Source organism: Anabrus simplex, chromosome X, assembly GCF_040414725.1.
Source record: "Anabrus simplex isolate iqAnaSimp1 chromosome X, ASM4041472v1, whole genome shotgun sequence".
Lineage (NCBI taxonomy): Eukaryota > Metazoa > Arthropoda > Insecta > Orthoptera > Tettigoniidae > Anabrus > Anabrus simplex.
The window spans coordinates 159,794,079-159,807,874 of record NC_090279.1 but is presented as its reverse complement, the minus strand read 5'-3'; the positions used below and the strand labels follow the sequence as shown (position 1 = coordinate 159,807,874).

Below are 13,796 nucleotides of genomic sequence, written 5' to 3'. Positions count from 1 at the left end.
AAATAAATAAATAAATAAATAAATAAATAAATAAATAAATAAATAAATAAATAAATAAATAAATAAATAAATAAATAAATAAATAAATAAATAAATAAATAAATAAATAAATAAATAAATAAATAAATAAATAAATAAATAAATAAATAAATAAATAAATAAATAAATAAATAAATAAATAAATAAATAAATAAATAAATAAATAAATAAATAAATAAATAAATAAATAAATAAATAAATAAATAAATAAATAAATAAATAAATAAATAAATAAATAAATAAATAAATAAATAAATAAATAAATAAATAAATAAATAAATAAATAAATAAATAAATAAATAAATAAATAAATAAATAAATAAATAAATAAATAAATAAATAAATAAATAAATAAATAAATAAATAAATAAATAAAGAAACAAACAAACAAACAAACAAACAAACAAACAAACAAACAAATAAATAAATAAATAAACAAACAAATAAATAATTAATTTAACGCAATATTAATAATAAACAGGGAGAGGTGGTTAATATGAGAAACAACAAAGAAGAAAGCAAGTTAACACAACGTACATGAAGGCTTAGAAGAAAGTGACCAGACAGATTCACAACGTGGGATGCACGATTAGCAATGGCCACCCCATCACCATTAGAGCAAAGTCCTCCGTACTATTCAGGTAACTGGCATGTCTCAGGCCCTAGCCTTTTGTAAACAGTGCTATACCATATCTAAAATTTCAAATTCAAATGCTAAAAATAATGCAGATTATCTCACACCAACAGAGGTCAGACAAGGCAGATGGCATAACGTAAATGGAAGCAATGCTATGGTCCCCTAGTCGATACACAATGTCTTGAGCACTGAAGAACCATCCCTCTTAATACCTCAAAAATATTTATTTGTAATTACCCACCTATTAAATCTGTTCAGTATTAATTTGAATTTTGCCAAACCAGTTTCATTTTACCTGGGTTCCTTTTGTTTTTATAGCCAAGCCAACAAAAATGTTGATTTTATTAACCACCAGAAATATAACAGGCAATAAATGAAACAAAGCAGCAGCTTGGAATACACTTGAAAAAAGTCATTCATGTACTCGTTCACACCCATCAATAGGTCATATTAAAAAGAAAAAAAAAAATCACTTCCAATCCCACAGATATACATATTCAATCCAAAAAGATGATAAACTTTTTCAAAGTAAATTTCATCTTGGCTTGGGGTAAAACTGCGGACCATGAAGTTGAGGTTAGGTGCAAGGGAAAGATGGTTTGTAAAGTGCTCTATACACAGAGAAGTATGGAAGAAGGTTTGCAGGGTAGGTGACTACAGAGGTGCAAAAACAGCGGCTCAACATTTTAAAGTCCCTGAGCAGTCCCCAAAAATACTAAGTACTGACAGACCTTGAGGAATATACAGACCAAAATATATAACATCACTTGTCTAAGACATTATTATAATATGGATGCCATGAAGTTTATAACTCGTTTTGAAGGATTCATGTCAAGTAACCTACCACAAATCTTCCATTTAAAGTAAAAGATAGGCTGTAAATATTCGTTTAACCCATTCGCATCACTTGAGAAGCTGTGGTCGCGTGCAGTGTTTTGGTGCATCTAACCGAATGACGAGTTCAAATTGCAATGATGCAATATCTCACTTATCTTCGCATAATAGGTTCTCTTTGCACTATAAGCTGTCACAATACACACTGTTAGGAACAACAGTCACATACTATGGGTAAACAATGCTGTGTGGCATTGTGATCGTCGAACAAGAGTTTATTCTTGTAACATTGATGCTTTCACGGCCTGCACTTGTAGACATGATATGGGCTTTTGGGCTTATGCCGTGTCAAGAAAACATAAAAAAAGCATTTTTTCCATTCTTCAGCTCTGTTCTGGTGTCTGTTGTTGCTTTTATTTTATTAATTTCTATTTTCTGATTTGTCTGATGTCCCGTCTCATGCTTCTCAAACACGCACGGTGCGATAGAACATCTCATCATTTGGAGCTTAATGTTGTTGTCAGCTCCCGCTTGGAGCGCTGTGCCAGCATACCATCATAATTAGTAATTTTCATTTCCGTGCTGATGATTAACTTGCATAATAGGAATCAATTGAGGGATGTTCCACCGTTCAACACTTTATATAATACATAACATTTATTAAGTGAAAACCGGTTTCAATTCCCTTGGAATCATCATCAGTTCACAGTACTTAAATAAATCAAACAGATCTTAACAACAATCTAGCTAATTGTTTTACGTCGCACCGACACAGATAGGTCTTATGGCGACAATGGGACAGAAAAGGCTTGGGAATGGGAGGGAAGCGGCCATGGCCATGGCCGTAATTAAGGCGTGAAAATGGGAAACCACGGAAAAGTCCGGCTCCATGGCTAAATGGTTAGCGTGCTGGCCTTTGGTCACAGGGGTCAGGGTTCGATTCCCTACAGGGTCGGGAATTTAAACCATAATTGGTTAATTTCGCTGGCAAGGGGGCTGGGTGTATGTGTCATCTTCATCATCATTTCATCCTCATCATGACGCGCAGGTCGCCTACGGGTGTCAAATCAAAAGACCTGCACCTGGCGAGCGGAACATGTCCTCGGACATCCGTGGCACTAAAAGCCATATGGCATTTCATTTCACCACGGAAAACCATCTTCAGGGCTGCCAACAGTGGGGTTCGAACCCACTATCTCCTGGATGCGAGCTCACAACAACCAACATGAGATCTGCCTTAAAACACACTTAAAATTGTTGACATGGGTTATATGACATAAAGAAGACACATTAAAATTTAAAGAACGTCCTAGGATACAGCGAGCCACCTGGTGACGAATGAGCATACCATTACAATTGACCAATGGTAAAATATTCTTAATTGAAATCCTCATTATTGTAGAAGACTTCCTCTACTTATTACAAGATATTAAAATCATTCCGTATTGACGGTTTTCACTTTACAAAGGAAATTTAATACGTCCTCCTGTTCGATACATACATATCTCCATCTTTAGATGGAGTAATATTGGTCATACATGTTTCAGCTCATTAGAGACATCTTCAGGAATGAAACGTTAAATTTTACATAATTGATGCTAAAAGAATATGTTGAAATACAGTAGAACCTTGATTATACGTTCCCGGAAACTACGTTTTGCCGCATTGTTTGTTCAAATTTCGTGGTCCCATGAACATCCTAATTAAATCACGTTGTAAAAATCCTGCATTATCCGTTCCTCGAAGAAACGATTTCCCGGATCAACCATCCAGAAATTTAGGTACCATCAACGCTAAATCCTCGATCACGCTTTTTTCAAGAAACTGTATCTTATGAAAGGACAGCTACGGCATACTTAAGGATCTTGACGTCCCGTCATTGCGGTAATTTGAAGAAGTACTGTACTGGAAAAGCGATCGGCGATGAACTTGCATCATCTTAACACCGCATTTGGGTGGTATTGTTTAGAGAATCCTCGGAAATCATAAAGCAGATAGTGCCCACGACAATTGGAAGGAGACAGAGCGCATTTCAACAGCTCTATTTGAAGACGGAATGAGTTTCGTCAAATGTTCGTACTTGCAAAACGTCTACATTACTTATGTCCAGGGTTAGATGTTTATTTTTTTCTTTTTTTTTCTGAGTGTATTGCCAAACAGGTTTTCAGCATTTCCCTCAAGGCACTGTATAATCACTGGGCTTTCAGGCAGGAATCGAGACTGCTTCTTCTTAAGTAACACAAATTTAGTCTTTTAATATTATCGTATACGATTATGTTATCGAGACCAGGACAGATTACATAAAATCAGCTTCATGGTCCGTATCGCACTTCAATAGATTCACAATTAAGTATTTTTTTATTTTCCACCTAGTTGATACAATGATTGCTTAAGGCAATTTAATGGTTAAAAGTGGTACATGTTTCGTATATTATCAACATCTTCAGCCACATAACAATGTTTAGATGAAAAATATATAAATTGACAAAGTAATGCTTTAGAGGAAGTGTACTTAATTGTGAAACCAGGACAGATGTTGCACCTTACATACATAAAGCCATGGGACATTTTGGGATTGCCTGTTACTATTTTCGTCCTAATACAAGACCAGGAACTTCATGTTTTTGTGATAAAATGTTATAAAAGCCGCAGTCGTTTTATTTGCGCACGTTACATTTAAAAACTTGTATAATTTCGCACTCGTACCGACTTGTACAGCGAGTGGGCTTTCCAGCTGAGCTCAAGGTCACGAATAATCGTAATTTCGGAAGTGTTAATGATATTTTTTCTCTTTCCAATTTGAATGTGGTTAGTGACGGGCAGAACTAAATATCATGCATTTGAGAACTTGAGGATTGATACTTTCGAAACCATATTCTCGAGTTCAACATAACCTTTAAAAGTCGATGTAGGCCTAATTTACGCGGTACAAGATTTCCATAAACTGGGTAGGAACAGTATACCGGCGACTAAATTACACTGGAAGATTTAAAAACAAAAGGATTTTGCCATCATATTGGACGCTTTTGTATTTAATGTGCTTTATTTTATTAGATTAGAGAATGAAAACTACTTGTGGTCGATTGTTGTTTGGCTTGCTGTTACGGGTGGCTGATCAAAGTTGCTGAACTGAAAGAAGTTTTCAAAGGAATATGACGAAGTTTTCAGGGGAAACTGACGAAGTTTCCCCAGTAAAACTGAATGTAAAGATTCAAGATTTTTTAAGTCGCATACCGGTAATAAACGTTTGAAGCTAGCCCCGCGGTCTAACTTGCTTGCCTCTTACCCGCCGGAGGGCCCGGATTTGATTACTGGCCAGGTCAGGCATTTTTACCTGGATATGAGAGCTGGTTCCAGATTCAGTCATTCTATGATTACCTTTAATTGAGGAGATATTAATGGTGATATGGCGACCCCGGTCTGGAGAGCCAGGAATAACGCCCGAGAGGATTCGTCACACTGACCATGTGTCACCTCGTAATCTGCAGGCCTTCGGACCAAGGGCGGTCGCTTGGTAGGCGGAAGGCTCATTGGGGCTGTAGTCTGATTTGGTTTAGGGGCGTTTAAGATTATAAGTATACATATTTCATTTTTGTGATGTTTAGCCAAATTGTTGATGGTTCATTCGTTCCCGTATTTTCCGTGTTGTACTTTTTTTTTCCGTGGTCCCTCCAAAAACGGAGAATCGAGGTTCCACTGTACAATGAAGAAAATAATGAAAAAAAAAAAGTGAGACATGATGGAATAATTATAGAAGATGGCTCTAATGAGTTGAAACATGTATGACCAATATTACTCCATCTAAACATGGAGATATGTATGTACTCAACAGGACGACGTGTTAAATTTCCTTTGTAAAGTGAAGACTTCCCTGTTAACAGTCAAGATTTTCTGTTGAAGACGCGGAGCAAAGTTCTCTGGGAAACGTAAAGAGCTTCACCTTGTTTTCTTGACATGACATAAGCCCATATCATGTCAATAGTTTATTTCCATTGCTATTCAGTATTCATCATGCAAGCGGTAATGACGATGAGAGCTTGAAAGCACTTGAAGACAGTGTTTTAGATAGCGAGTGAAGCAGTAAAGATTTTTCTGAAAATGAATCCAAGTGCGAGGGTAGTGACAGGAACAGTGAAAGCTACTTGAGTGGAGAGAGCATAGAAGAAAGTGAAAGGTTCTTCCAACTGTGCACGGTCTGTGATGCAAAAGAAAGGTGGGCAAATTAATCTGATTCCACAGTCAACAACGTGGTCATTTATTGTGACTTGAATGTATTAAAAATCTGGAAAATGATATTTACTATGCATTACTAGCAGCAGTCTTGGAGCCTTTTCCCAAAAATATAAGATACTTCAAGGAATATTAGTAACTCTGTAAATGTCTACGGGACACTGTCGTATACACAAACTCAAACTTAGCAACTAAGAAGCACACTGTAAACACACCAAAGTGAGTGAAAGTGCCGAAAGCTACCCCTGCATGTTCCGGAAGATGTGTTCTATCGTAATGCGGAGAAATTTTGAATTTAGATTATTCTGTAAGATACTATTTTTTAAATAATGTAAAGGCAGTTTTGAATAAAAAGTTCAAATTTCAGTAATAGGACTGACATTGCTCTTCGAATGATGAATTATCCATATTTTGAATTAAACAATTTTAAAAAACATGCAACTGTACCTCATGTTTCCAGGAATGAGAGCTGCTTTGAATTAAGCGGGGTTTTGAATGAACCGATTTTGAATTATCAAGCTACTGTGTACATCCATCCTTGGAAACTACCATGTTAACAAGACAACTCAAAACTCCAAGTGCAGATTTTTTTTTTTGCTAGGGGCTTTACGTCGCACCGACACAGATAGCTCTTATGGCGACGATGGGATTGCCAGGAGTTGGAAGAAAGCAGCCGTGGCCTTAATTAAGGTACAGCCCCAGCATTTGCCTGGTGTGAAAATGCAAAACCACGGAAAACTGTCTTCAGGGCTGCCGACAGTGGGATTCGAACCCACTATATCTCGGATGCAAGCTCAGAGCCACGCGCCTCTACCCGCACGGCCAACTCGCCAGGTAGTTGCAGAAATGAAGTTCCTACACACTATGATACAGAAAACCAGGAAGGAAAAGTTCAGGAATGAAAAAGTCCGAGAGGAGATGGGAATAGGCGAGTGCCTACAACAGAGGATCCAGAAAGCAAGGCTGAAGTGGTTTGTCCTTCTAAGAAGGGTGAGTGCAAGCAGGACTGCAAGAAGAGAGTTTGAAAGAGAAGTAAAAGGAAAAAGACCATTGGGCAGACCTAGAGGAAAATGGACCAATCTGGTGAAGAAAGATGTCGAGGAGAGAGGACAAGATTGCGAGAAGATTATGAGAGAATAGCGGTTCATGAACAGACAAAAATCGAGGGGGTTTGTACAACACACCCGGGCAAATGGAGATGTCGACCCTTTAGCCCCAGTGCCCGATACGGGGTCGGAGATTAGGTGAGATGATATTTTACAGCAGGTTTCTACGGCCGGATGCCCTTCCTTATGCCAACCTCAGTTGAGAAAATAATGAATATGAAATGAATGATGGTAAATGACACTAGGTAAGGAAGTAGAAGGAATCGGCTGTGGCCTATGAAAGGGAACTGTCCTGGCATTTGCTTAGGTGTGAAAATGGGAAGCTACAGAAAACCATTCTCAGGACAGCCGACAGTGGGGTTCGAACCCACTCGCCTCACAAATGCAGAGCTTGGCTCCTTAGCCATGTTAACGCACATGGCTACTCCGTTCAGTGATACTATTACTAAAATATATAATTCTTGATCAAAATCATTTACATTTGGGAAAAGAGACTTATCTAAGGAGAGGGTGAGAATTCCGCATCAGATTTATCATTACTACTTTGTCTGGCACTTTCTTACAGATCAATATCGTCCCCTATATATTCTCCATCTTCCTAATCACAATATAGCTCTCCGGAACAACTATTTATGAGGAAATATTAAATTTCTTCACCAACACGAGATGAATGTACAGTTCAAGACACCATGATGGCTGCACATTAGTGGGAAAGATGTTTCACTCCAATGAAGCTGAAATAACATCAGATTGCTTTCTAAACACGCAAAATGGAGTGGTATATCTGACGCACAGACTTCTTTGACCATTTCCATGGAAATTCAAACATGACACTACATCCCGTTCATGTATGCGAGATCGGCGAAGTAGATACTGCACCGAATTGTATACTTATGGGTTGGCGGAGAAGGCACGGCCTTCAATAACATATATATATATATGGATTTGGCATTGAATGGGTTAAAAGCGAGAGATTTAGAAGTTGACTTTAAAGCGACATAATATATATACAACTGAGTCGTATTTCCCGGCAGTATTCTCAATTATATAATAATAATAATCATAATCATAATAATAATAATAATATCATCAGTTTTACAAACTTCATTAGTCCAACATGAACCTTAAATTATTCTGATCTTAGAAGTTCTATGTCTGTATATTCCTCACATGTGAAGAAACTGAGTGAGCCGTAAGATTCAACATTCTTTGATTTCAATGGGATTCAAAATATGATTAGAAAAGAGAAACTTCACTTAAAAATCAGTTGATAAGAGAGAGTACTAGAGAGGCAAATATCTTTTACAAGAAGTGCAGCAGAAAAACTATTAAGAATAAGAATGGAAGAGGGCACAAAGGTATACTCACCACCGTATCTAACTTGCTTGTCACATCGGCCAGCTGGCGGTCGATCTCGCCAGCCAAGCCATCATCTGCTATTGGGGTTTTCTCCTGGCTCGACGCAGCAGGAGCAGGTGGAGGGGAAGCGACATCTGCCGAATTCGATGGTGTGTCGCTCAACAACAGGCCAGTCTCGGGATCGAAACCTGTTGCCTCCATGTCTCTGCGTGCCTGGCGAATGAGTGCCCCACCCTGTGTTGGAAACAAAAACGGCATGAAAATAAAAAAGAATTACAATTGAAGTAAAGGGTCTAAAGATCTGTTTCAATCAGTTAACCCTTCACCACTTTTATACTATCATAAATAAAAACAATTACATAGGTCCTAGCACAGACCTTTCAGGTGTCTTAGGTTCAACAGAAAGTCATTAAGAGAAATCGCTTGTGAGGTAATGGTGGTGAGAGAGCACAATTTCACTGTCAGAATACTTGTGACAACACAATCAAAGGCTTTTCCGAGATCCAAGAGAGTTAATGCAGTTACCCCTTATTGCCCCACTCCAATGTTGTTTGTTGCAGACCAGCACACTTCATACAACACTAACAAACTTTGAAACTCTCAAGAGACTTGTCAAACTCAAAACATGATCAGAATTCAGACAGGACACCACTGTCTTATCCAACCATAACCAGTGGCAAAGGAAAGAAAAGATGCAGTAACAAACATTTCCCTTAATACTGCTTACCAGTGTCTTGTGGTACATCTTCATTGAATAAATATAGCAGTTACAGGACAATATATAAAGAAGGGAGATTTTCAATGGACAAAGATAATCTCTTGATATTCCCAAAATTAGACCCCATCTGTTAACAACAGAACAACCAGTCGAAACTGTACTAGTACACCAGAAGATTAATGGAATGAATCCAAAATCTGTCATTAGAAAATAACAACCAAGAACTTTACCAAAAGAAGTGTAACAACTATAGAGGCATAACCCTTTTATCTCATGGGTTAAAAATATATGAGACCATCCTGGAGAGAAAAATCAGAAAATTTGTTGAACCTAAACTTGAGGAAGAACAACATGAATTTAGAGCGAACAGATCAACGTTAGACCTCATTTTCTCAACAAGAATGCTCTTAATACCAATATAAATGGTCCGTTACTGGACTTTGAAAAATACTGGGATAAGAATAGAACGGTTATAGTTGTATTCTTGGGCATTGAGAAGGCATATGATCATGTCCCAACGTAAGCACATATGGGAATGTCTGAGACGTAAAGAAGTGCTAGATGAGATTATAGTTTGAGTAAAACGATATCGCGAGACAAAAAGCTGTGTGCAAATTCAAGGAGGCAGGTCAAACTGTTTTGAAAGCAAGAGCGGAGTCCTACAAGGAAGTTGTCTATCACCACTTCCCTTCATTACTATAATGGATGAGGTTATAAAAGCAGTGAAAATGAAGGATCAGACAACAAATGCACTTTTATTTGCTGATGATGTTATGCTATGGGGTGAGACAGAAGCAGAAGTTCAAGCTAAACTACATCTTTGGCAAGAAGAATATGAAAGAATGGGAATGATCATCAGCCGAACTAAAACTGTCGGTTTAGTGATGAGTCCACCTGCGAGTGCAAAATGAAGAAGTAGACATTATCAATAACTTCAAATACTTAGGAAGCTTTGTTTCTTCTGACAATACCATAAACCAAGAAGGAGGCAACAGAATACAAGCTGCATCAAAATTCTACCACTCCGTCAATTACTTTCCTCAAGCTTGCAAGCTCACGCTGTACAAAACATATCTTGTACCAATTCTAACATAAGGACTGGAAGCAGCATCGTCGACTAGATCTGCACAAAGTCGCCTACAGGCCACTGAAATGAAGTTCCTTCGGTAATGTCACCAAAAGACAAGGAGAGACAAAATAAGGAATTAAAGTATTCGGCAACAACTTGGATTGGAGAGGAGCCTGTTGGGAACCTTAGAATTAAGCAGATTACGATTTTATGGACATTTGAGGAGGACGACTCCAATTAGGACCCCAAGAGCATATTATGAAAGGAATGTTGTTGGTAAGAGGCCCCGAGGGAGGCCTCGTGATAGCTGGGAAAAGCAAATTTTCAAAGACCTTGCCAAACGTGATGTAACTTGGTAGCAAAAGGTAGAATATCAGCTGTGGATGGACAGGACGAACTGGAAGAGGCTCGTATACACCCGCACCCGGCTCGCTGGGGCGGAAAATCAACCCTTTAATTTGAACAAATAATCCGAAAAAACGTAGTTTCCAGGATAGGATAATCGAGGTTCCACTGTAAATGTTAAAATGGATTTGAGAGAGGATACAACCTTGATTCAAATACTACAAGAAGGAATACTGTCTGCTTACCTGGTCTCTCATCTTGATGGCAGCCCGGTAAAAGATGGTGTCACGGGAGTTGAACGCCATGCAGTTTGAGATCATGAGAGAGAAGTCTGCTTCTAGAGCATCCAAACTCTGGTACTGGAAGTCCTCTACCTTGGTGCGCATTGTGCTCAGGTCCATAGGCTGCGATACGATATTCAAGTAGTTGGGAACTTCTGAAGGATCCACAGGCTCCGAAAAGATGTCGCCCACGTCCTTGGACTGGATCATTTCCAGCAGCCTCAGCATGAGCCACTCACGAGGACATAGCTCCATCCGTAGGCAAAGCTCCTTGCTGTAGTTAACATAACACAATGATAATGATTTCTCTAATTATCGCATTAAGCCCAACATAAAGTTATGTTTCTTCCCTTCCAAAAATGACACCTGATATACTGTATTTACGCAAATAATCTGCACATTCTAATTAAAGGAGTTAATTTTTTTAAAGGCTTTAATCAGTGTGTTTTAAAAGAGTTCATTCCTACATAATGATGTATTCCACATAACTGAATAAAATAAAATATACATTTGTTTCAAGAAATGCATCATTATCCTCACATGCTGTTGGCAAGGCAACTCGCTGATCAGAACTGAGATGCGGTTTGCTTACCTTCCCCTGATATTTGTAATCAGCTAGTTACACCTTTGTGCTGCTGTAATGAGTGAGCTGTCTGGTATTAGCTGTACAGGAACGTTCTGAGTGTAATACCCGGCAATTACTACTTGTTTTTTAAAGTCGCATTTTGTGTTTTGCCAGTTGCAAGTACATTGTTCTCTGACATCATACCTTCATCAGGTGCACGGTTTCCAACATTCTCTGCATCTTCAATAATCCTAAGCTTATCTTTAACCATGAACGAGCTATTACGAGAATTTGTATCCACACTTAATCCATGGTTCACATTTCACTTCTAACGTGCTACTGATGCTATACTGACCAAGGCTAGAAAACGCTATAGTATAAAGGGATCAATTGTTTGAGGCAGACCGGTACCAACTTATTTCAAATAATGCGTGCACCCAAGTATTTTTCCTCCTAAATATGCATGGAATAAGCAAGTATACATGATACTAGCATTAAACGAAAAATGAAGTTGCCTATTAGAGATTCCCATAATTATACATTTCATAACCTTGTAACCTTTGCAACATGTTTAGTAGCATTCTCTACATGATTCATAGTATAAACTCAAGGTCAACATAATGAAGGAAGACCCAAGTGCTTCTATCAGAGGGGCTATAATAAGTACAGGGAAAGGTAGGATAAACACAATGGAAAAGAACAAATATGTATTAATTCAAGTCACACCGAGCTCGATAGCTGCAGTCACTTAAGTGCGGCCAGTATCCAGTAATCGGGAGATAGTGGGTTCGAGCCCCACTGTCGGCAGCCCTGAAGATGGTTTTCCGTGGTTTCCCATTTTCACACCAGGCAAATGCCAGGGCTGTACCTTATTTAAGGCCACGGCCGCTTCTTTCCACTTCCTAGGCCTTTTGTATCCCATCGTCGCCACAAGACATATCTGTGTCGGTGCGACGTAAAGCAAATAGCAATTCAAGTCACATGCAGTTCAACTTGATTTGTATGTTTATTAAGATGAAGAGCAGATTTTACGTATAACCACAGTCTAGTAACCTAGTCGCGAAGCTCTCATAAGAGGAAGGTTCATCCATTTGACAGCTGGAGTGACACTAGCACCTCTAGTGGCGAGGTAGGGAATGGTACTACCACTACATACATACATACATATCCCACGTCGTTCCATCTTACGCGATGGGTCGGCAAACGAGGCTCCTCCACCAGTTGCGGTCCCTGAACCTCTCTCCTTCTTCAATGCTTTCCAAAGTATGTCCTCTCTGTTGAATGTCAATCTTCACCATGTCCTTGTACCTGAGTTTTGGTCGCCCTCTTGGTCTTTTGTCTTCAAGTTTTAGATCGTACATTTTTTTTTTTTGTAATCTGTTATCACACATGCGTCGCATATGTCCATACCATCTCAGTCGCTGCACTGTTATTTTGTCCTGCAGTCTTACAACTTGAGTCTGCTTGCGGATTTCCTCATTACGGACTCTGTCCCACCGTGTTTTGCCGATCATGCTACGGACAAATTTCATTTCTGCTGCCTGGATTCTACTAACATCTTTGTTTCTCATGGTCCATGTTTCGCAACCATAGGTCAGGATTGGTACGTAATAAGTTTCATATATGACTCTCTTACATTTTGTTGGTATTTTGTTGTTCCATATTATGCCTTTAACTATTTTGTAGAAGTTGCTACCTGCCTGAATTCTGTGGGAAATTTCCTTATCTATAGAACCAGTATCAGAGATAACACTTCCAAGATATTTGAATTGATGGTTCATCTGTAGCTGTTTCCCCTCCATTTCAATGTGTCCCATTGGTTACCCGTATCTCTTCATGACCATAACCTCACTTTTCTCTTGGCTGAAGATGAGTCCATATTCTTTAGCAGATTCTGCCCAGGAGTTTATTTGTCCTTGAAGATCTTCTTTAGAGTCTCCCCACAAGCATATATTATCCGCAAACAATGTAAATTTAATTTTCTTACCTCGAATGGTTTGGTGAACTTTTCTCTGAATCTTGTTCATTACAGTGATGAAAAGAAGAGGAGACAGAACACCACCCTGTCTTAACCCAGATTTTTATCAAAGGTTTCAGTCATTCCTACAGATGTTTTGACTTTATTTCGGGTATCTTCATACAAATTCTTGATCCGGTGTATCATGTCATCCTGTATTCCAATTTTCTTCAGTGCTTCCCACACCTTCTCTCTATTCACTGCATCAAATGCTTTCTTGATATCCAGAAAAGCTAACCACAAATCTTGGTTGTGTTCATAGTATTTTTCCATTAACTGACGGACTGTAAAGATTAAATCAGTTGTTGATCTCCCCTTCCTGAATCCATACTGTTCTTCGAAGAGGTTCTCTTCAATAAGGGGTCTGATTTTACGCTCTATAATTCTTTCATAAAGTTTACCAAGTTGAGATGTTACAAGTGATGCCTCTATAGTTGGAACATTTCTTTCTGTCTCCTTTCTTGAAGACTGGAATTATGATGCCTGTTTTCTAAACGACTGGTATGTCCCCTTCTTTCCAGATCTTACGAAAGAGTCTGTAGACCCAATGTTTTCCAGAAATGCCCATTGCCTTGATCATTTCTCCATTAATTTCA

General features: G+C 38.4%; 1 protein-coding gene across 1 annotated transcript in view; it reads right to left on the bottom strand.

The window, feature by feature from the left end:
- Br140 (bromodomain-containing protein 140) overlaps positions 1–13,796 on the bottom strand; it is a 203,612-nt gene that overhangs the window by 114,589 nt on the left and 75,227 nt on the right. Inside the window, exons 11-12 of the mRNA XM_068230481.1 lie at positions 10,583–10,892; positions 8,218–8,439 (exon numbers count right to left, since the gene is read on the bottom strand). Coding sequence (XP_068086582.1) covers positions 8,218–8,439; positions 10,583–10,892 — 532 coding nt within the window. The remainder of the gene's footprint in view (positions 1–8,217; positions 8,440–10,582; positions 10,893–13,796) is intronic.